Source organism: Dermacentor andersoni, chromosome 11 (assembly GCF_023375885.2).
Source record: "Dermacentor andersoni chromosome 11, qqDerAnde1_hic_scaffold, whole genome shotgun sequence".
Classification (NCBI taxonomy): domain Eukaryota; kingdom Metazoa; phylum Arthropoda; class Arachnida; order Ixodida; family Ixodidae; genus Dermacentor; species Dermacentor andersoni.
The window spans coordinates 95804250-95829192 of record NC_092824.1 but is presented as its reverse complement, the minus strand read 5'-3'; the positions used below and the strand labels follow the sequence as shown (position 1 = coordinate 95829192).

General features: G+C 49.1%; 1 protein-coding gene across 1 annotated transcript; it reads left to right on the top strand.

The window, feature by feature from the left end:
* Positions 1 to 1800: 1800 nt before the first annotated feature.
* On the top strand, positions 1801 to 13243 carry LOC126539097 (uncharacterized). Its single transcript, XM_072285555.1, has 4 exons — positions 1801 to 2496; positions 3714 to 4240; positions 5141 to 5516; positions 6421 to 13243. The coding sequence occupies exons 1-4, from the start codon at positions 1928 to 1930 to the stop codon at positions 6842 to 6844; spliced, it is 1896 nt and encodes a 631-aa protein (XP_072141656.1). The 5' UTR covers positions 1801 to 1927; the 3' UTR covers positions 6845 to 13243.
* Positions 13244 to 24943: the final 11700 nt, after the last annotated feature.

Below are 24943 nucleotides of genomic sequence, written 5' to 3'. Positions count from 1 at the left end.
CTTACATCTAACTATAACACGTTTCGCGCTTGCGGTCGGTCGCGTTTGAAAAGTGCGGTGCCCCCAAATCGACTCCAGTGATGACCCAAAACTGTCCACGCGACGACGGTTATAAGCTATCGCCAATGATGGCCACTCTGACAGATCCCATCGGCATCTGGTATGAGCGGATAAGCGACAGATGAACGATCAGCGAAAGAAATGCTTAAGGAATGGCGGCCGAAACTGCGCCTTAGATTATACGTGCGGATAAACGAACTTATAGAAGACAAATGTAGCCTGCCTAACCGACGCAAGAGAAATAACGACGGAGTAAATTTATGTCCCAATTCCCTCATATTCTTAGCCGATTGTGGGTAAGCGACCCGTTTAGAGGGAAACCGAACCAAAGCAGACGACGAAAGGACCTTTGCAGTCTGCTTCCCTAAACCTCTTTCTAAAGCTCTCGGAGAAACTAGTATCGGCATCCGCACCACCGGGCGAGCTATAATCTGCGATCGGCGAAGGTCGCAACCTTTAATAATAATCGCTACAGTGTCGGTCCCATAAGGGCGGCCGTTAGAGCCACTTGGAGCACACGGCAGCGGTAATGACTCACGACCGTGACGCGAGCAAGCAGCAAGCAGACGATAGTGAAATTGCGACCTTCCTTCTGCGCGATGCGAACGCCACCGTTTTTCGTCTGTTCGGTCGTGCGCGCGCGCCGCCATTACGCTCCCGAGAAAGGAGAAAGTGACTCTCGCTCCATCGTCTTCTGCCTCTGACTCCATTTTTATTTTTTTAAAACGTTTCTCGTTTCCTTTCTTTTTTTCGCTGCTTCTCACCTTCGCTGGAGAGAGAGAAGAAGGCCTACTCGCGTCGCCCTCCGGTAGTTTTCACCCCAATTGGAGAAAACAGCTCCCTAGCGGTAGCTCGCCGACAACTGTTGGAGCACGCAGGAAGGTCATCCCGAGCCATTGCGATTCGCTACTCCTGCTGCGCTGCTGCGTCTAATTGCTGCACTTACTACTGGGAAAAGAAAAAAAGAAAGAAGAAAGCGTCGCCGGGTCTTTGCTACCGCTACTTGCTGACACTACCGTCGCCACAACTGCTACTATACTACTACTACCAGTTGTAGTAGTAGCACTAGGAGTCAGTAGCCAGTAATACTAGTTGTAGTAAAAGTGGTAGTAGCAGTAATAGCGTTACTCGCCAATCGAGCTCCGAATACTATCTCCCCGACAACTACTCCGTGACATACAACCACTACTACACCACAACCATCTACTACACAACTGCTGAGCCCACATTTGTGGTGTAATAACGATGACAACGACGATGGAATGAAGACCTTCTTTGAAACGGGGTGGAAAAACACGCTATCAGTCTCGTTCTTTTTTTACCTTACTGATATGCCTCTTTAAACACTTTCATGATTGACGACGCGGCAGACAGTCTCCGAGTGTACTCGTGTTTCATCCATTTTACTTAGAATGGATCACGCACACTCTCCGAATAAGTTCGCGCCTGGGCACCGCACTCAGCACGATAAAGGAATCTCGTTATCATTCAAGAGCGAAGTCATCCCCTCCACCAAGTTCTCTCTGGCCTTTGTCTACAGTGACGAAAAAGTCCACCCTATATCGAAAATCTATTCCAGCACTCTGTGAATGGCCCAACTGTTCGTGGACCCGCAGACTACGCAATTCCGTAATATTGCTAGCTCTCGAAAAGATCTAGAAGTCACATCTTCCGTTCTGACACTAGTGAACTCTCAGGGTACTGGCTGTTGAAGAAAGTTCACAGCTTAGCAAAGTTCTCGAATTAATCTAGAAATCAGAACTTTTGTTGTCCACGTGTAAACTCTCAGGGTACTTGCTGCTGAACAAAGTTTACAGCTTAGCAAAATTCCCGAATTAAAGGTGTTCTCAAATAAACGAAACCGCCAATGCAAAAGGTTTTCGATTCAGCGAAATTAGACGAACTTCTAGGGCTACGTCAACTGTACGGCGCCGGCAGTTTGCCGATGTTTTTCTGTAGGACGAAATTACTCAATATAACGAACTTCTCGATTTACCGAAATTCGCGGTTCAACGAATTTGCCGGGTCACTTTCGCTTAACACAGGGGGTCGATCCGCTCAAACTGAAGTGTCGCACGCCTGTTCTTCTCTGTCCGGCAGCCGATGGGCCTCTGCCATGATGGTCACTGAAGGAGAGCCCATCGCCAAGCAGCCCCGTCCGGGCGAGTGGCTCTGCTCGATGGCGGCGGTTGCCGCGTCGGCGGCCGCAGCCGTGGACCTCCGCTCCCGCGAGCCGCTGTTCCCGACGCGCAAGCAGCGCGAGTTCATACCGGACAACAAGAAGGACGACACCTACTGGGACCGGCGGCGACGTAACAACGAGGCCGCCAAGCGGTCGCGGGAGAAGCGGCGCCTCAACGACATGGTCTTGGAAACGCGGGTCCTCGAGCTCGCCAAGGAGAACGCCGTCCTACGAGCCGAACTCGCAGCGCTTAGGTACGTTGAGTTTGTTGTCGATAGGGAACGTAACGGGAAAAAAAAAAAAAAGCTATGAGGGACGGGGGTGGCAACGTTTAGTGAAAACGCAGTAACTCTACAGTAGCCCTTCGTTAAAACGAATCATTTTATTCGAAATAAGGCTTTATAACGTTTTTTCGTTTTCTCACGTTACTGCAACTATCCTATAGCCCCTCCACTTTAACAAAAGAAATGCCGCTTACAAGAGAGTCAATTTCCTGTCCCGGTGACTCCGCTACAACGAAGGGCTACTGTAGCTCTAATCTCCTTATAGCGAAATGGGGCGCAATGAATACCCAATGTAAACGAACACTGGTGCATAAAATAAATTATAGGCAAAACTAAACGTCCTTATTTTGTAAGAGTCATGGCACCAAGCGATCACGACGCGTGAAGCGCACGTATGTCATTGGAGTCGTGCAGGTTATTTGTCGAAAGTTTCGAAGCCACTGCTTCCGTGACCATACCTGTAGTGGGGTCCCGTACTAATTTCTTTGTGGTACATTTGTCGCACCAAAGCCTTTGAAAGGGAGCACATAACTTGCAGAAGTACGCCGCGAGAGGCACAACGGCAGCGCTGCAACGGCACCCGCCAATAGGTCTCGTCACACGTGCAGTGCCTTCTGACGTTTCACAAATTGTGCACGCGCGTAACGAGGAAGATGTAGGAAACGCAAGGCGCAGGAAACAGAGCGTGTCTGTAACCCCGCTACAGCGAAACGAGGTGGTGCGAAATATCGGATATAACGAAATGCCCGCACTGACGCTGCGCGTGTCGCTTATCATCTTACGAGATTTAACCATCTAATGTACGGAGGAGTGGACTACAAACAAATTGTACTTGAATAAATTACGTTACAATGTAATTTACACTGCTTAATTTTTGCTAACTCTGGAGCTCCGGCGGTTGTTAGGATCTTGTAGCTTTCGTTTATTATTGTATCAGGCTAGTATGGTAGTTTACGGTGTAGGCATAAACAAACGTAGCATTAACTGAAGCCCGGCGTAATTCCGCCCTAGCGGCCCCATCTGACGGCTTGCGCCGCGAGAGTCAAGTCCAGCTCCTGCTCACTCTTATCGCGTGTGTCGAGTCCTTTGCAAAGTTTCGTTTTCTTCTTTCGCCGACGTTGCGTCCCCTGCGTGCTGCCTTTACAACGTTCTCCCCCTTTTTTTCCTCTCCCCGCTCTCTTTTTCAGCGCTCAAAATTCTCCCCAAATTTACGTCTCTCCCCTCAGGGATAAATTCGGCATTCGCGGCTCGCTCGTCGTCGAGCAACAGGCCCAGCAACACCCCGCCGACATAGCGGTCCCGGTCGCAGTGCCGGCCGCGCCGGGCCTCACCGACCTTCGAGGCCGACGGAACAAGCTGCTATCCGCGCTACTTCCGGCCCTGGTGCCGCCGCCGTCGCCAGCTTCCGCGTCAGCTTCCCAGCCCCTCGCGACCTCGCCCTCACCCTACGGGGCAGCGTCTCTGGCACAGCAAGCGCAACAGCAAGCGCAGCAGCAAGCGCAACAGCAGCAGCAGCAGCAGCAGCAGCAGCAACTGCAGCCGCACCAGAGTCACCTCCTGAGCCAGAGTCAGAGCCACCTGCACCACCACCAGCAGCTGAGCCAGCAGCTCAACGGCCAGCACCAGCCGGCGCTCCTGTGCGCCGCGCCCACGCCGGCCCTGGAAGACCACAGGACGGCAGCGACGGACCAGGAGTCGTCGCCCCTGTCGTCGGGTGAGCGTAATTCTCGATAACTCGTTCGACGGGCCCGCCCGGCGGACTGCCGTCTCAGATGTTTCATTACCGGGACATTTTCGGCCGCTCAGCTTCGGGGTATATATATATATCAATCACTTTCGCGAGGTTCTGCCTGACTAGACACCGGGAGCGCCGATGTGTTGTAAGGCCGACAGCGTTCGTGGCACTACGCAAACCATTTAGCGAGCTTGGAACGCTGTCGTCTGTATACCGCCGACGAGTCCCGTTCGCAGTATACCACATCTCGCGAAAGTGACCGAGAATACAGCTGCCCAACAAAGCGTTTAGTCCAGGCGGTCGTCGATACCACTTTCCGCAAGTAAAACGAATTGGAATTCGAATTTGACTCGACCCTAGTGACCGTGAATTAAAGGTACGCTAAGTTCGTTTCGTCCGACACATTACGTACAGTGTGTGAAAAATCAATCCGCACCGATTTGGCCAAGAGGGTTGACAGAAAGCCAATTTCCCTCTTTTCGAATTCAGCGCCCAAACGGCGGAGCCGATGACGCCTGTGTGACGCCAAAGAGAGCGAAGCGCTCCCCTAAATCGTGCGCTCTTCACCCGCAACCGCACAAATGACGCTGCGGAATGTAATGGATTTGTTCTTAATTGACAGACAACTAGTACATAGCTCCGAACAGTCATTCGCAAAACACGTGACGTCACTGTGAGCTGGCGCGGTAATTTCGAGCCGGCGTCACCATCCATTTACCCTTGTTCTTTCTCGCCTTTCCCGGCGTACTAAAGTCCGTGCTCGAAGTCTTTACGACGACAACTTATCGGACACTCCAGCGCACGTGCACGTGTCGACTTTGCTCGCAAGCTGTCCGTGCCCTCTGCAACTTTTTTTTTGGCTGGCGCTTGTCTGCGTAGGTTCGTGGTCCTCGGCGGAAGACAGTCCCCCAGCGCACCACTTCTGCCTACCGCACAAGCTCAGGCACAAGTGGCACATCAGCGGCACGGAAGGGGGCGTGGCCCCGCCGGGAGGCGCCGCCGTCGTCATCACCGCCGCCGCCATGGTGTCCGGGAACGGGAACGCCGGCAGCAACGGCAGCGGGGGCGGCTCGTCGTCTCCCGAGCTCCGCTCCTCGTCGTCGTCGTTCCACGGCCGAGAGGACACCGCCTCGTCGGATGGGGACAGCGGAGCGTCCAGCACGGACGCCCCGTCGCCGCGCCGGGACGAGGCCTCGTCACGCAAGAGCCGAAACGGCTCGTCCTCGGCACATCACCACCACCACCACCACCACAGGTACGCGATCGTGAGCAAGCGACTGTGCGCGCCACCGCTTACGGGACCTCCGAAAGAGAGCGAGCTGGAGAGTAGTGCGGGAAATCGATCCGTGCGTGCAAGCGGTCCACTCTTAAAGGGAACGCCCCGTCATGGGGCTCTGACATTTCTGGCGCTCTAGATGCAAGTGTCTGCTGAAGATTATTTAAATGTGGAGATATACCTCTACTTCGGTATATATAGCTGCTCGATGTCCCAAGAGTTTCAGTTGAAGGCTCAAGGCGTACGGCCATGTGAAAAGCCTGCTCGAGCTCTACCGTGTAAGGTACCAGGTTTACGCCTTCACAACACACTGCCTGACAGCTCACCCAAACTTCTCGCAAGAGGGGTCTTCGAATAGTCTTCCTCAAGGCCTGTGTGAGGTCGTGGAGGACTGCGGGAGCTATGTATGCATAGGCAAGTGAAAAAATGTCAGTGCCAGCAGCCACAAATCTTCCACTGCAAGGAAGAATACACTTGCCAGAAAGAAAGAAGGATAAGCACGTACTCCACAATCACCTGTTCCCTTTACTAGCAGACCGCATCGTGTATTTAAATACAGTAGGGGACTGCAGTGGCTTACGTAGTGTGATAGGATAAGGACACGTGCAACAAACGGATGAAGTGGAAACAAGACACAAGTAATGTTCTGAAAAGGAAAGAGTAGGGTGAGACTAGTCAGTGACGCAGAGTAGGGCGGCATCAGGTTCTTCGTCGGCCCTAATTGCTAGTCCAGAAATTCGGAGGTCCAGAACTGCGCAGCACTAGTCCAGAAGCGCGGCGGAGGGCATACGACTAATAGCTCATTCACTGACTGTCTGATCCGACGATCGTGTCTCGCTGTGCACATAGTGCTAAAACGTTCCACACGCCCTCCCTCGTGCAGGTCGGCACACTCTCGGTTAGACCTGCAGACGGAGAACTTCCAGCTGCGATCCGAGATGCAGCGGCTAGCGGCCGAGGTTGCCAACCTGCGAGACATGATGATGAGCGGCGGAGGACCCTCACCTCACAACGGAGCGCCGCCCCCTCCGCACCTGCACCCCCTGCAGGCGGGACACGGAAACGGCACCGCGGGCGAGCACCACGGTCCCGACCACCCGCCACACCTACAACCGCCGCCGCACCTCCAGCACCTGCAGTCGATGGCGCAGGTGGCGCCACCACCGCCGCTCAGGCACCACCACAGCCACAACGGAACCAACGGACGCGCGGCGGACGAGAACGGCTCGGCCTCCGGTGGGGTCGGCAACGGCTCCTCGACGTCAACCATGAACGGTTCCAACCGCGAGGACAACCCCAGCCACTGACGGGACAGACCATTCCGTCCACACGATGAAAGGCCAAGGTGCTCTCTCTTACATCCACCCTGTTCATTTCCATCGCGCGCCGCCGTCTCGTAAAATGCGAACTTGAGGAAAACGAACTGCGCATGCGCAGAGGAGGTGCCTGTGCGGCCGTCACTTCTGGGCTCCGCTGGTACGTTACGCAGCACGAGCGAAACACCTGCCCGCCATCCTCCCCCGCTCCGCAATTCCAAGTGTCCCGGCGCCTGGTGCAGCTATGCGACGCCGAAAAGCAAGGACCGGACTGCGCACGAGTACCGAAGCTGGTCACGTGATGCCATTCTCTTCGTGCGCCGCGAGTGAACACTAAGATTGTTCGCGTGCGTGTGTGCGCGCGCGCGTGTGTGTATGTGTGCGCGCAAGATTTCCTCGCCTGACTACCGGGTGCACCGTTGGACCGACTATGCTGTGCTCCTCAACAAGCATGGACAAACTGCTCGTGCGCACTGACACCCTGCTACGTCACGCGCCAAAGCGCGCGAAGTTTCGTCCGCCCCCATGTCGACATGTTCTCTACCTGGCTGGCCGTCTGGCCAGACCACCGGCCTCCATCTTAACGTCCCATGATTGTTGGACAGCTGGCCAGCACTACTGCGCGCCTCCTCCACATCGACAAGTCCCCGAGATACACATTCAAAGAGAGTCAACGTCTCGCGTGTTTGTCTGTCGGCTCTTGGTCATCGTCGAGAGCTGCGCCACGCCGTCGGCTGAAACAAGCAACAGTCACCTCCTGGTCCTTCACCTTGACAGCGTTCACAACAGGCTCGCAAGGGACTGAGCGCGTGCCGATAGTTACTTCTGACGTCACCGGAAGAAGGCCGAATCTTCTGTCAGCGCCGCTCCATCGCCTGTTTGGTTCGTCCGCTAGTGCTTTGCGTGACGAACATGGTGCTACAATGACCGGCCAGTGGTTCTCCTTGTGCCCGCTGCGTCGACGCTTTGACCCTGTGATGTCATGTCGCCGGCGTCTAGGTCATCTGTGTACACCTTTAGAGCGTGCACGCGCCATCATTACTTTCAGTGGTGATGGTGGAGAAAGCAGGGTTTTGTGGCTACAGAACGTTTCTCTTTAATATATATATATCTATATCCTTGTCGCGCATGTCATTATATTGTGTAGCTCGCCGCTGTGTTATGAAAGCACTTCAAATCACACGGATACAAAACAGCAGTAACTTTCTAGCCTCTAAAAACCGTTTAAACCCTATTTTCTTTTCTTTCTTTTTTTTTTGGGGGGGGGGGGGGGGTATCGTGCCACCAAACAATAATGGCCATCTAAGTTGCTTGCGTTTCCTTTCTTTAAAACACTGGGCTTCTGTTTTCTTGTCAAGAACGCTGCGTAACGCAAAAACTCCCATGCCGTTCGTGACACGAAAGAGCCGGGCGCGTAGCTATAAAGAAAGGAAAAGCACGCAAGATGATTATTCTTTGGGGACAAGATGAGCCCCGTCGTGCGCAAAATTTTTTTAGAGTGCTGTAAATAATAAGACATACGCATGCGCATACCATGAAGGGGCGCTTCCCGCCCTTCTTGAATCCATTATAGTTTTTCCATACCCAATCTGGCTTCTCCTTTTTTTGACACAGCGGCAAGCTTCAGAGGCAAGCGGAAATCAAAAGTGCTGTCTGGGCTCGATCATAACCTTGATGTCATGAAATTACACGGCGTCGAACCCTCACTGTATCAGAATCTCCTTTTTTTTTTCATTACAGTTCCGAATAAGAATGCTCGTTTTTAGTTTCCGTAGTGCTCGAGACCCGAAAAATTGTTTGTCAGAGGACCACTGCAATGAAATGCAATTCCTTCCATAGTTTCACTCTGTGCGTCACCGCGTACGCAGCAATTTTCGAAATTTATTTCACCGAGGTTCACCAGGAAATCGTCAATAACATTACAGTTCTAATACCGAGAAAAAAAAACACACTAGAGAACAATGACAACATGATTACGGAGGCATGTAGCTATTTGACTTGACCAACCGACTGGCTCATTTACTTCGATGAGATCCGATTTGCTGGCCACAAGTACGCCAGCAGACAGACATACACGCACCATCCAACAAAACAAGGAAAAAAAAAAGGCTTTGCCGAACAGAGGTGCCATTTCCGCCAAGCACCGATTATGTCCTCACACCCGTCAATACACCGCTCAAGGTCGAAATATGATGTGTTTTCAAGATACTGACGAAGCATACTTTCCGCGTGACCACAGTAAGTCTTGATGCAGGCAAGAAATGTATTGTTTCTGAAGGATCTCGAGAGATTTGTCAAACCCGCCGCACCCGGTTTGGAAATGTGTGTGCTTACTGCAGACTTACGCGTCATTAATTTTGTCATGGCTCGTGCCGAGACACATAACGACGTCTCACGACGATGGCATTCTTTAAGTTAAAAGAATGCACACGCAAGATGGTAAAGGATCTCCCGAGCAGTTCTGGCGACCACAGCATCCACAAGCCTCGTAGGCCCTACCGTCTCATGACCTGTGGTCTGTTAACGATCAACGCCTTAAGACAAGAAACGAAAGTCGCCATGTTGTCACTGAGTCAGTGCGCACGGGAAAGGCGATATCTAGACAAAATTCTGCATACTTTATGAATCGTGACATCGCCTCTTCATCATTGAGAATGAACTTTAATACGGCGAAGCAAGCTCGTTTTGCAGTTGTGCTGCCAGGTATCAAGCTCGCTGTGGTTACGTGACAGGTTACACTCGAACCTAGTAGTGCCCTGAAAATTCTGCATGCTGAATGCACTCACAGCCCACTTCTCTGGCACACCGACTTCTACGGATTCTTCCAATACGTCATACGAGGCCCTGCACAAGCGGTGTTCGGAGCCTGCGGAACATACTCCCGTTTGTATGACGTTGCGCTGTGTTCCCAGCAGAGCAGGAAGAAAAATGACGTCACCTAGCGAAGGAGAAACAACAGCTGTGTTAAGCCTCGCGGTGCACGCTTGAATAGAGACGACAAGAAACGCAGTCTTGTACACGAGAAACAAATGGTCCTTCCTTGCCCAAGCTGTTCACAAAAGCCAACAGCTTCCAAACGACCCTTCAACATAAGCGAAACTATCTTTAAACCGCACTCTAACCAGCGATACGAAAACGGACACAGCTCGGAACGGGCTGCGTGTGGCTATGCTAGGCCTCGCGGATCATGTTTGAGAAAACCGACGAAGAAACGGTTCACAGTGGTCGTTCTGTAGCCTGTGGTGGTCACAGAGGCCAGAAGCCAGGGAACTTCCATTTCGAAAGTGCTGACAATATGTTCAAACGACTGGTTCGTAACGGCGCGTTGGCGCAGCGGCAGCATTCAACATATTACGAGCGTCTGAGTGAGCTTATGAAACTGCGAGACTTGTGACGCAAAAGTGAACAGGGTGGTCTCCTTAGTGCAAAAAAAAATCATAAATAAAAAATAAGCACGAGGGGCGCGAGACACTTCTTTTCCTTCATTATACTTTTCTGAGTGCATTGTGAAAAGGCAAGAACATTGACGAACGTTGTTTATCGCCGTTATAGTCGGCCTGTTCAACCGACCTTTCCTGGTCTCTGTTGATGCGAAAGGAAGCTGATATTACGTGCTGGGTTTGTCGGATGCTTGTGACGATAACGCGTGTGTTTGTCGGTGAGTGCTTGTATGTGTGACCGGTGAGTGACGACTGTGCCACTATTGTACTGTAAAGAAATGATATGGACAACGCACATGGACAGTGCTGGTGCTGCTGAAACGCTTTATTTGCCTGTTTATAGCAAGATTTTTCTTCACCTCTCGAATGTCTTCACTGTTTGTCACTGCTGTGCCGTACCTACGTAAATACAGCGGCTTATATTTTCTTCGCTTGCTGCCTAAGGCAAGTTCTTTGTTATTTTTCATACTTGTTCATATGCCCGAGATCATTAGGACACGATTACAGCGAACAACGGTTCAGCCGGTTTCAGTTAGGAGTGATGCTGATGAATCGACAGGCGCACGTACCAGTGGCAGCGAAACACTCTACGAAAAGGAGTTCTAGCGGCTCCGTTTGCGAGAGTAACTGCTTATGTCGCGTTTGACTCCCTTCTAGGGAGTTCTCGTACTCACCTGGTGGAGCATGTTCACTCGGCTTGAGGCACAAGCGCAGTGAATGTACTCCTTCGGGAGTGAAAACGCTCCTAAGAGGGTTAAGCGCGGGACAAGTAGTTACTCCCTCTGGAGGAGTAACAAGCAATCCCTTTGTTTTTACAGTACATATTAGCGACAAGATAGAAGAGTACAGCGCGAATTATTCCCTTAATATTTAGTTTTAAACCTGTAGAACGCTTGCATATTTAAGCTATGTTAAAAGCTCTTCGTACGTGCATTCTTCGCGTCACGTGTGAAAAAATTTCTTCTTTCACTACAATAAATCGATATACAATGAAAACGAAAACAAAATTTATACGCCTGCACTTTTGTGTTCAAGCTGTGTAGAAATTGGCCTGAGCATTCGTGAGCGTAGCTCAAGCACGCGAGTGTCAAGTAAGTATGACTGGAAGAGACAAAACGAAGCTGCACCCTCAAGTTGATCTCAGCAATCGAAGTAGGCTGTCATATCAAATCTGATGGACTTTTTTTTTCTCAGACATCGTTTTCTTTTAATTCGCTTCGCGACTTCAACGCGTGCAGAACGTATAATTGAGTGGAGTTTATTAATAGTTGTTTCTGAAAAACGCTACTGGCTACTGATCCATAGGATATGCAATTTATTTATAGAAACTGTCTAGCCATACAGTTATTTTACTTTTCTTTCCTCAAGCTTGGAAATAATGATTAGAGAAACATGTCACCGGCTTCACCATATGTTGCGACAGGACAGTGACCTTGACACTTGTTGGTCTTTATTATTTTGTAACGAGACGAAAAGTTCGTTGCCCAAACAAAGATATCAAAACTTCGGCTGCCATCTCGACAGCTTTCTGGAAAAGTATGGTGGTAACTGGAATGACGTAGGGCTTATCTTCTTATGAATAAAATTTTAAGACGATGTCTGCGACGGTTGTTCCATCTCCCAGGGCGAAGCTTTAGCTAGCAAAGGCCTGCCCGTCTGGCTGTCACGTGATACATTGGGAAGCCTCCCGAACAGGCAGCTTACCTGTCAAACTGCCCGCAGTGGCCCCAGTGGTTGCAGCAGACGCGTAGCAGACGACAAGACTGCCTGTGTTGTACAGACGCTTTAGAAAGCACCCTTAAACAATATTTATTTTGTTCAACTTCTTTGCAATCATGCAGACGATCGCCGCAAATGACAGACCGTCTGCTATAGGCAACGTGCAAGCGAGGATGTGACGTAATAAACGTCGAGCACGTGGACTCCACGCTCCATCTATCACATGTCTGTAATTCAAAATGCAGCGTCACAGACGATATTACGGCAATACCGCTTCTTGGCAGTTTATTGTGCTTTGTGTTCAACCGAAACGTCGCTGATGTGCCTTTCTGTAATGCATCGCGCGTTCTTTTCTTCTGCACTGTCACATAATTCATTCAAGGAGTGTCTGTTTATTTTTATAGCTTCTTTACGATGCGTTCTTCGATTAAAATCGTGCGATGAAAGACGAAGCTCGCAAGGGGAAAAATAAATCCAGGAGGTTGTGGCGCGAGTAAGCCGATCCCAAGATCTCCACGTTTGCTTTCTCAAGCACGAGTTGTCATTGGTGCTTTGATAATAATATGTTTAGAACAAAGTTTTAATGATTTACAAGGCAATCTATGTAAATTGACGGTCACTGCCTCCAATTAATCGGTGATTAGAGGTAACATAATAAAAAAGCTCTCGCCTTCTGCAAGGTTCTTCAGCACAACCAGGCGAGCATTCTTAAGAAAACTTCAAACTTTTTATAGAGAACCCTGTATAAGCGTCTGGGCATTGCGTTTGATCAAAAAAAGCACAGGGCCACTATAAACAAAATGAAATAGTGGCGTGCGCCACGATAGGCAGCAGAAAGTTTCACCCGTGCAAACTTTGTTGGATTTTTTCTTTCCCTTGTAGAGTGCCCGTGAGCCTCATAAATCACCAGTGTGTGTTCCCACTCTTGTCACGTAAAACTGTTATCGAATTTCTGTTGCCATTTAGTGGGAATTGTTGTGGAGCGGAAATTGTTGAAAAAAAAAATTGTTTTCCCTCTCGATCTGTTTCACCGTTCATCCTCCATGCATCTGTCTTTCGACAGTCTTTGTTCATGAAAACCAGAAAGAAGTTCTGCATGTGGTTATACGCCCCATATATGAATAACCGTTCGTCCAAACCTGTACTGTACACAGTCTGTCAGCGTGGTTTTTTTTTTTTCGCGTTCACGACGGATCGACAATAAAACACAGAAGTTAAAACTATATGTCTACATGCGACTCTTGTCTTTCTGCTTGCCTGTCTTTCTGTCTGTCTGTCCGTCTGTCTGTCTGTCCGTCTGTCTGTCTGTCTCTGCAGTGGAAATTACGGAGACGTCTGCTCCATCTGCCAGAAGAATTCACAAACTTTTTCGTCCGCAAACGCGGTGCGTGTCAATGTACGGCTGCCTTCGCTAATGTCTCTTATCACGGCTGGATGGTATCCGAATTTACGACAAGTTCTATGGTAAGCACGTTTTAAAAACAAGGTTCTACATTTTTTTAACTTTTCGTCCAGCTTAAGGCAGAATACATTAATGACACAGAAACACGGACGCCGACCAAAGCTGCATTTTTTTTTTAAGGAACCGCTCTATTATTTTGACGCACAGCGGCAGCGCAACCACCCACTACTCTGAGCCCTTCCACAGCGGCAACATCTTCAGACGCCTGTTACCTTGACTAGTTCATGAACAAATTTCACAGCTAAAATGATCTGCATCGCAGACGAAAATATTCGTGAACAGATGACTGCACCTACAGAGAGCCTCCCTACAGAACAAGGGCTGCGAATGACCTTATTAAAGTGTCCATATTGAGTATAAGCATCTAATTTATAGTCTTACCAAAATTTACTATTTTTGAGCATTCGAGGAATATTTTTTTTAATCTTTGAACTTGGCAGGTCTGCAGTGGATAAGCGAGCATTTTCCTGGCCAATCCCATAATATCGGTATGTGCCCGGGGTTACACGGGGGCCAGAAAAGTCAAGCAGAACAAGAGACAAGAACTGAAAAAGTCGGCATCAAAAGCAGCGGAATGTGGAGAGAGAAATGAACAGAATGGGACCAGAGCGTGCTTCGACCGAGCAGCGTTGAGCAACACAGAAGTGAACACGCTTCCATCAGTACTTACAAAAGAAAGCTTCGATTACAACGAATTTCCACATGTAGGTGGGATACATGAACTCTTGATATTTTTAATGCGGACCCTCTGTTCTTTTCATACTTCGCCCACCGCTTCAACAGGTCCGTAACTCTTCTGAGCTATTTTCACAGTCATTAATATACGATATAGTTCGTAATAACGGGGTCTCTCCACCATGAAGACCAAAGCCAAGGTGACCTCCTTTTAAGGAGCTCTTCCAAATAACCTCCTCGCCTTTCTCATCTCTTTTATCTATCTTTTTAAGGGGGCCTATAATACCCAGACCTTCGGTAGTCTACCCACTGTCACTAGCGACAGACATTTAGGCTTAGCGTTTATAAACACGCACAAAAGAAATTTCAAGGCCATTCCAACCTGCGAAGGTGAATGACCAGTGGAGCCGTAAACATCATGGTAAGAAAACTTGTGGTACAGGCTTTATTGCATCACTCATTGCCACTTAGTAACGACGGTAACAGTGGCTTTGTGGTCGCTGTGATATACACTGGTAGGCATACTCGCAACTGCACACCCGTTTTTTGATAATGCCAAATCGATTCACGTACGCGGCTATGTGGTCGGTTGGGCCGGATCGGTGTGGCATTTCAAGTGATATATCTGCGACACGAAACGCGTAAACCACTCCCTTTTTGGTCCCGACACGTCCGCACTGAAATCACAGACAACGACCACAGGCGTAAAGTCATCGCAATTAATTCAAGCAAAGTGATTAGCGTAATAGTTCTGCGAAAACCCGCAAGGTGGAGAGAAATAAATAAAAGGGAAATGGAGACACCCAACCAATCCTAGCAGTTGCTACAAAGGAAACCCATACGGGTTCCTCGAAAGAAAAGCCTCGTATACTTGAAGAAAAATTCGTCCTGTTCCGGGACTTGAACCCGGGACCACAGCCTTTCCGGGGCGGCCGCTCTACCATCTGAGCTAACCAGGCGGTTAGCAGATTGCAGGGCGAAGTCGAATTCATCAACTCGAAACAAAGGCAAGAGTTTGGTGTAATAGTTCTGCGGAAACCCGTAAGGTAGAGAGATGTAATTAATAAAGAGAAAGTGACACATTCCTTTATTAACCACGCAAAGTGAGTAGCCATGAACCTTACCGGGCTATCCATTGATTATGACAGTTTTCGACATGCTGTTCTGTATGTTGTACGCTTGATTAGAAAGAATGTAAGCACTGTTAGCTCCACTTTGCTGAGTGCTTGTAGCCTCTGCCTTACGGGCCTATGAGCCACCGCATTTTTCGCTTGCGTATGGGAGTATGAGCCATTGATGATGATAATTTCTGTGTGCGGACGCGAGAATTCTATGGTACCCTAGCCATTTACAGCTCCGTTGTAAAAAAAAAAAAAGGGGGTGGGGGAAAGGACTGGGGCAAGGAGCTTGTTACACTGTACACGAACTAGAAGAGCGAATAAAATGAGCACCTGCTCCTGACGAGCTGTTTTATTACGCGCGTTATGCTACCATTGTTTTACGTTCGACGCCATCTGCTGGCACGAGCAAGTACTTCAAACGAAGTCCAGACTATAAAGCGCCCGCGATGACTCCGGCCGAGTGCGATGCAAGGCATCATGGCACAGCCCTCAGATGAAGTCCAATATCACTGAAGAAAGTGGCAGTTGGTAATTGTGCGTACTACCGGAACGATAGACGCCGACCTAGTGAGAACGTTTCCTAGAATATCGCCGAGTAGAAAATTTGACACCGTCGTCTTTTCCGACTTTCCCAACATACGCGGCCCACCGTGGGAGTGGTGCGATACGAATGGTTTTGCTGGTCGCCCCCACAAACATGGGCATAATTTCGCCACTAAAGCTGTCCTTGAAAGAAATCTTCATAAGCGGTATTGGTTCCCCCGAGACACAGGGTCTACAGCGGAAGCCCAGTTGCTATATGCCATTGCACTGCTGAGTTCGAGCTCACGGGTTGGATCCGGGCCGCGGCGGATGCCCTTCTACGGGGGCGAAATGCAAAATTGCACGTGTACGTAATTTAAGTGCGCGTTAAAAAACCGTAGGATGTCAAAACTAATCCGGAGGACCACCCTACAGCATGGCTCGTAACCACATCCTGGTTTTAGCACACAAAACAACAGAACTTAGTATTTTTTTTCTCCCGCGACACAGCTCGTTAATGTTTGCTGACGACGCGGTCGAACCGGTCCTGTTATTGCTATCCCATCAGCTGTAGCACAAAAGCCTGAGAGCTTTTATCATGGCGATAAAACTGATCGTACCATTGGGATGTATTGTATCAACTCCGTAACAGCTATAGCGCCGGCAGGTGACCATAAGTTTCGAGTAAGACCGAGGAGGTGTGAGGCGCATAATGCGCCGAATTCAGCAGGGTATGTTTCAGTATCCTTCGTTTACCGCCTGCCTTACAAGCGGACAAACGAACGCAAGAGGCACTGCGCGAGAGCATACTTTTTATTAGAAGGCTTTGCAGCAGCGCGAACTTCGATTCTCGTGTTCAGTCGATTGTGCAAAACAAAAATGATCCCAGTAGATACTCACCGAAGCGAGTTTCTTTTTTTTTTTTCCACATTCCAGAGAGAAAGCCAAGTTTTACACAGTAAGAAGCACGATTTTAATTTAGGCCTTCATAGTATTTACCGAAGTGCCTGGAATAGGTAAGTTAAAGAAAAGAAAAGCATTCAGTTTACACCTTTGTAACGCTACAGCAAAAACATATATCGTAGTATCGTCAACAGAACTTGTTAACTTCTCTTAAGCGAAGGAATTTGATGTTTACGAGGAATTGTTATGTCTACGAGGGCCCTTGACTTTGTCGAATCCCTACTCACAAGTGAGTGTGTAGAGCACACGACACTAAAAATTAGTGAAGCTTCAGCTTTCTTAATTACACTGAGCTTGTCAAAAAAAAGAAAAGCAAGCTTTACGCAGTGGTGGAACAGCCACTTAACCTGCCTGAGCCGGCAAAAATCCGATTTGGCGCAGCAGCCAGTACTTTCGACGCAGGGTCCAACGCACGTGTGCTTACCATATACCATGCAAATTTTAACGAACTTAATCGACATGTTGTGGAAACGGGTTTGCGCGAGGCTTACTCTGCAAACGCGGTCAGGAAAGGACGCGACGTTCCTCCACACCGCGACGCACAGAGGGCGCTACGGCCGGCTTCGTCGATACGGCGCAGAGAAGGCACCACTGACGTGTCAGTCAACAAACGTGTGTTTATTAACTGGGGATGCAACGCAGTGCGACAGTCACGGCTTGCGGGCAAAGGCTCACCGCAAGACCGATCATGTACGCACGCCTGCACTGAACCAAACGTCATGCAATGTACTCACGTCAGGCCATGTCCGTTAGTAAGTTTTCAAATAGGGGCCGCAAAACAATATGATAGCGTCAGCACCACTGCGCATGCGCGAGACGCAACTAGGGTTTCGCATTGGCGTCGGCGACGCTATTTCACGAAAATAGCCAAGCGACCCAAACTTGACGCAAAAGCTTTGCGTCAACGTACATTGTGGCGCCCATCGAAGTGGCGGCTCTCGCCGTGTACCAAATTCGACATCGTTCGCTAATACCATCCTTAACTATGCACCGCGTGGTATAATGATCACAGCGGCTCTTTTCCAAAGCCCCGCTTTCACCCATAAAAATCGAAAAAGCTCAACTCTGATCCTACAATGTGACATTCTCCTTTGGCAAACTCCGCGGTACCACGCGGGTTCAATGAACACGGAAATTAAGCGCCAGAAAAACAGTACAGCTGCCCTACGTCCGTCTGACGGACGTACTCCATTGTACGTCCGTCAGAGAAAAACGCGCGAATGACGATCCGGACGACTCCTACGGGAAACTATGGACGGACGTCTGGTTCCTTGGTGCTGGTGCACTTGCGCATCAGTTCTGCGCAGGCGCACAAGGTGGACGAAGGTTCGTCAAAGCGAAAACTTTCATGCACCCGACTGCAAAACGAAGCTGCAAGGGAAACAAATGCGGGTTTACAATGCGTATATATATACCGGCAATGCGCAGTTTTAACCCGCTTCTTCATTCTGTGCAGAAGATCTTTGGGAGCGATAAACTGAAGCTGTCCATTAACGCCAGATTTTCCTATGGGAATCTCAGTGATAAACGCCACATCTTACAGTTCGCCAAGAATACGCCACATCTTCCTGCGCGTGGGTGCTTTTGTGACACTATTTCACAGCGCGCACAAGAACTTTGGTTGCACTCTGCTAAAACTCCCGATTAGCGCAATATTTCCGCTATGGCGAACTTAGTATAAAAGAACTCTACGTATCAAAATGCTCTGCCGATCGAGGCGCTTTCTCGCTCTCCTGTGTCAGTCCGTGGCCCCATGCGCGGCGGCGGTCGCAGCGCAGCGCGCGCGCGTGGCGTCAACGACCTCGCGCGATTTCACTGTCGACGGTCGCTGCCCTGGTTCAAGTTCGTTCACTTTAGGAAGCGGCCGCTGCCGCCACTGTACGGCCTCGCACAGCCGGGCCCGCTGGCGTTGCACACCTTTCACCGGTCGCTCCGCGCACCGCTGGTTGGGTCACCGAGCTTCTTTCTCGCACTGCCGCATACACTAGGCGCGAGCAGATTTCGTCTGCTACGCGGCGTGATTATAGCAAACGCGTCGCCGTAGTCTTCTGCTATTATAACGGCGGCGCTGCACCAAGTACGCGGCAATGTCTATCGTCTGCTGCAAGCCACAGCTCCCGCTGAGCGAGCACTCGTCGTCTGTCATGGGTCGTCTGCTCAGAAAGGGGCACGCTGCAGACGCTGTTACTTCCAGGTGGCGATGTTATCGTGGAGACCCGTCTAGCGTTCTATGTACATATTCCGAAACTTTATTTATCAAATAATGTTTCTCTCTGCGAGCTCGATGACTGCTTCTTTATGCAAATGAATAACATATATGCACTTTCTTTCTGCTTGCTCTAGCTTATTGTCCCGCCTTTTGTCAACAGCAGTTAAAACTTGATGCAACAGTGAATGGATCCATAGTTGTTAGGCTCGGCTGACCCACCATTTAATTTGTATGCGTTCATCGTTGCGTACATCCCACGACCGTATTCGAATAATTCAAGCTCGCAAAGATGTTGATGTCACTACATTCAGCAGCGACGCTTACCGAGCAGGAAAATCTGGCAGAATTGAGCGAGCCAACAGAAAAAGAAAAAAAGAAAGAGGAATCGTTGCGAAATTCCATATAGTATAGCAGCTCATAAAGGAGGTAAAAAAGCGACGGAGCGAAAAAAGTCGCGTATTGTACCTACGCTACGGTGCGTCGACCTTCCACGGCTCGCCTCAGTCGTCTGCTCTGGGAGCAAACAGACGACACATAAGGAAAAACACAACAACAGCAGAAGTTACGCGGCGCTAGCAGACGAAACGAGCGTGCACGCCACACATATGCACGGCTCATATCTGCGCTATAGGGAAAGGATGGGCGAACGCTGGCGCCATTGCACTATGAACGGCGTTGCACCGTTGGGGTGTGACACAACGAGGTCGACCGTATTCTCTTTTAGCAGCTCGCATATATACTTTCTACTTCGGACGCTTTACATGGAAATGAGCTGAGCTGCTGGACTCTCCGAAAAAGAAGCCGCCGAGGGAGAGGAGGAGGGGGAAGGGGACCAACTCGACGCAATAAACTGCCTTGGCGCCCGAGCGGCACGAACGAGGAACCAATCTCGAATGCAGACGATTACGCGGTGTTGGTGTCGGCGGCGTATGTACAGTCGCTTTTGTGGGTCGGTTTTAGCCCGAACGAGCGCTCGATGACTTACGCTGGAAGTGCAACCGTCAGGGAGAGGTCAACAGCTCTCCGCTTTTGAACTTCAAATGGCCATTCTCCTGGTAGCTCATTGATGACGACAAATTGGAAAACATCCAAAACCGCGCTGTGCGATTTAGTCTCTATTTTTGACAAAAATTTAGCGTGACTGCAGCCAAGGGTCGTCTTGACCTCGAACCTCTTCAAGAATGAAAAAAAAGGTTTGTTTGAAGTTTTTCGACGAAGCTTTCTATTGCAGGACGGGCATAAATCTCGATAGATAACTGCTCAAGACAGACCATATTTCCGCACGCACTGACCTAATTCATAATGTAAAAGAACTGCGATGTACGACTGATGTCTTTAGGATGTTTGTCTTCCCGAAAATGATCCGTGAATTGAATAGATAGCCACATGTCGTTTATGATGCCTCTAATGACTGATTTTTCGCTTCACAATAATTTGATTAGCTGGCGCGTGCTCGTAGTTGCATATTTCTGAATGTAATGTTATTTTTTTCATGTAGTTCTTTTTCTTTTTTTTTAGTGATTGATTTAACGTGCTTCCTCACAGTGTTGCACCTGCTTTTATAATGTTTTGTAATCCCTCGGTTTGAAGGTTTAGATGCCGTGGTGGAGGGCTCGGGAAGGACAGCTTTCTTGCTATGTCCCCCCCCCCTCTCTCTCCTCTGTAGCGCCTGCGAAAGATGGCTCCGATGGGGGGAGAAGAGGATGACAGTCGCCTTGTACGCAGGCGCTGGCGCTGCTGGAGAAAACACATATACGAAGAATCAGCTTATATGTCTAGACGTTTTCAAACGAAAACGCCCTAGGCGTCGCCATAATGCCCTCTGGCAGGTGGTAATCACGCGTGAACCCCCGCGCAAATGCGTTGCAGACGCTGCTGCGCGCTTTTGTAATCCCGCCGCCCAGTCCGGAAAGCAGGTTCTCGCTCGCCCCGATGAAAACGTCTATGGCCACTTATAGCACCGCTACATATTTGCTGGTTAACGACTCCGTTCTAAGCCGAATTACGCAGTGAAACAAGTGCTACCTAAAGCACCCCACTGCAACCAATATGCGCTTTCAAGCGCGTCATTCCTATCAGTTATTGAATCGAACGGCTTGCTAGACGCGTTCGGATGCTCGCTTACATTGACAAACCTTTTCGATGGTCCTTGCAGATATAGAAAATTAATTTTACCATCAGCCCCTGCATGATATTATAGAAGGGTTGGATATGGAACAAAAAATGGAGAGGGAATACCACACACACACACACACACACACACACACACACACACACACACACACACACACACACACACACACACGCACACACACACACACACACACACACACACACACACACACACCTATCTATCTATCTATCTATCTATCTATCTATCTATCTATCTATCTATCTATCTATCTATCTATCTATCTATCTATCTGAAACGATATACTTTATTACAAATTTTCTGCAGTTGCTGTTTTGAATGGTGCAGGTGCTGAGAGGGAAACGATCGAAAGAGGTAGGGCAGGTGATTGCAGTCGATGCTGGTTTTTGGAACAAAAGATTGGTAATAACATTTAGTACGGTAATTCGGCACCTCAACTTTGAGATGATGGTGAACGATCCATGATACGTAATGAGGGGCGATGAACAGAATTTGCTTCAAGTTTTCGTTGAAGTAATAAATTTTGTGAAATACACGTAGCCAGGTTTGGCGGCGTCGTGCCAGTAAGATCAAAAGTTTTTTTTTCTTCATCTGTGAAACACTGGAATGGCGCGAATAGTTAGAGAGACTGAAGCATGCAGAACGATTCTGAAGTGATTCTAGGGAGGTGGTTATAGCGATGTAGTTGGGGGATGCCAGACAGACGAGGCATTTTCTAAATTGGATCGGACTAGGGTCTTGTATAGAAGCAATTTTAAGGATACTGGGACGTTGGAAAATTTCCCGCGAAGGAAACCAACATGCGATTGGCGTTCCTGATATTGCATTCGACATGCACGTTCCACGAAAGATCATTAGTGATGTGAGCGCCTAGGTACTTGTACGAAGTCACCGCAGTTAAAAGGGAATCATTAATAATATAAGAATTGGAATTAGAAGCGATAGCAGACGATGTTATTCTAGTTGAGTTACACTTTTCAGTGTTCAGTTTCCAAGTGTTGCACCAACGAGAAATGTCAATCGCAGAAATAATCGTTATGCAAAAGGTTATGCGAAAAATGCAAGCAAAATAAAACAAAAGACACAAAACCTGCTTACGCAGGCCAAGCATCATCACACTTGCTTACACAGTAATCCTATATTAGAGCATCCAAATATATGCGACATCACGGGGACCGAGTTCTGAATTTCGACAACAGCGCCGCCACCAGCCCTGCTGCGCCGCCACCAGCACCGCCACCAGCCCCCTCCCCTTGCAGGAAGCTATATAGTGAGAAAGCCTATGGAGGGCAGTAAGGTGAGGAATACGCTCGCGAAGCCTTAATCATTTCTTTTTATATCGTTTTCGGCGCTCTTATAATGCGGTGGTGGTATACAGCCATTTCACCTTTCGGCGCAGGTCCTGGCGCACGCAAGAAAGGCAGTTTGGCGCAACAGCAAGTACTTTTCGCGCAGGGTCCAACGCACGTGTGCTTACCGTGTACCATGAAAATGTTAACTCATATAGTCGATATGTTGCGTAATACAGGAGGTATTCAGAGCCCTGGATTGGGAAGAATTGGGGATAAGAGTTAATGGAGAATACCTTAGTAACTTGCGATTCGCTGATGATATTGCCTTGCTCAGTAACTCAGGGGACAAACTGCAATGCATGCTCACTGACCTGGAGAGGCAAAGCCGAAGGGTGGGTCTAAAAATTAATCTGCAGAAAACTAAAGTAATGTTTAACAGTCTCGGAAGAGAACAGCAGTTTACAATAGGTAGTGAGGCACTGGAAGTGGTAAGGGAATACATCTACTTAGGACAGGTAGTGACTGCGGATCCGGATCATGAGACTGAAATAAACAGAAGAATAAGAATGGGCTGGGGTGCGTTTGGCAGGCATTCTCAGATCATGAACAGCAGGTTGCCATTATCCCTCAAAAGAAAAGTTTATAATAGCTGTGTCTTACCAGTACTCACGTACAGGGCAGAAACCTGGAGGCTTACGAAAAGGGTTCTACTTAAATTGAGGACGACGCAACGAGCTATGGAAAGAAGAATGATAGGTGTAACGTTAAGGGATAAGAAAAAAGCAGATTGGGTGAGGGAACAAACGCGAATTAATGATATCTTAGTTGAAATCAAGAAAAAGAAATGGGCATGGGCAGGACACGTAATGAGGAGGGAAGATAACTGATGGTCATTAAGAGTTACGGAATGGATTCCAATGGAAGGGAAGCGTAGCAGAGGGCGGCAGAAAGTTAGGTGGGCGGACGAGATTAAGAAGTTTGCAGGGACAACATGGCCGCAATTAGTACATGACCGGGGTAGTTGGAGAAATATGGGAGACGCCTTTGCCCTGCAGTGGGCATAACCAGGCTGATGATGATGATGATGTTGCGGAATAGGGCTTGCGCGAGAGTTACCCTGCAAGCGCGGCGAGGGAAGGATGCGACGCTCCACCACACCGTGACGCACAAAGGGCGCTATGGCCGGGTTCGTCGATACCGCGCAAAGAGCACGTCACACAGATCGTCAACAAACGCGCGTTTATTAAGCCAGAATGCAACGCAGTGCGACATGATGATAGCGTGCTGTTGGTTTTAACGCGATAGCGTTAAGGAGCTCTTGTCGCAGAAAAGCCGGTGTCGTCGGCGTCGGCGGCGTTGGGCGTGAGCGATATTGATTTCAGTTTTGCTATAACTGCGAAGCATCGACGGAAGGAGGGATTCGCTCTTATCCATGTTTTGTCACAGGCTCGGCGCAATTTTCCGCTAAAATGCCACTTTGGCACAGGATGGCGCAATTGGCGCACCTGTTACACCACCGATAATGGTGAAGTGAAGCAAGACCATGAATAAAACGGGCGAGGAAGAATTAAATGGTGTAGGGAGAAATAAATGAAGCTGTCTGAGCGCGTGCCCATGAGCGAAATACTTCAAAATGCAGAAAGTCTGCAGACGTCTTGCAGACGTCACTATGTGCCGACCACTTTTGGAGAATTCGGAGTGGATTTGCCGACATCTTCCTTGCCTTCTCTTTTTTTTTTCTTGTTGACTTCATATCGGTGTTACAAAAAGTCGACTGCCTCGGTTCGCCTGGTTCTTCCTTATATTTATTTTGCATATAGAAAACGAGAACGCGACGAACTTGGGCTTAAATGAAGTAACCAAACAGAACTCGAATTTCGAAACTGTGGGAACGGTCGTGCAGCTAAACACGCCCGTGACTTAATCAACAGCAGAGACGGTTCAAAGCCTTCGGATTACGCTCCGGTACGCTGTTGCTTGCGTCAGCGTTACTTAACTCCGCCTTGGCAGTGGAAGGAAAAGCCTCAATCATATATCATTTACTCAAGAGAGGTGCGTGTTGATAACGTGATCATCGTTTCGTTGGTTTGCGTTAACGTTGAAGCGACAGCGCCGTTAAGTTGGCAACACCATTCCCATGCCTTCAACAAGAGTTCAGCAGTTCCGCGCGCCCGAAACCCAGTTAATCATGACACGCAAGCGCCGCCTTTTTGCGGAGGGTATTGGTCAACTCCCGTTGCAGGGGACGATTCGAAGTCACGTCTGTTGACGAAGATCGAAGACCGCGGATGCGCAGCAATCAACGAACGAAACACCACCTAACTCACCTAAAAGAGCTGCTAAAAAGTTACGCCTCCGTGACAGGCACTGTTTTGAAATGCACTTCCCCAGCGTAGACTCCTGACCAGCCAAGTTGGCAGCCAGCGCGAAATCTGACGTCGAGCAGAAGGAGAAAAGAACGATTATTTACGACTTCTGACGCGGCAAGCCGTCGTCGAATGCTACGTAACGTTGGCACCTCTGCCTCCTGCCCGC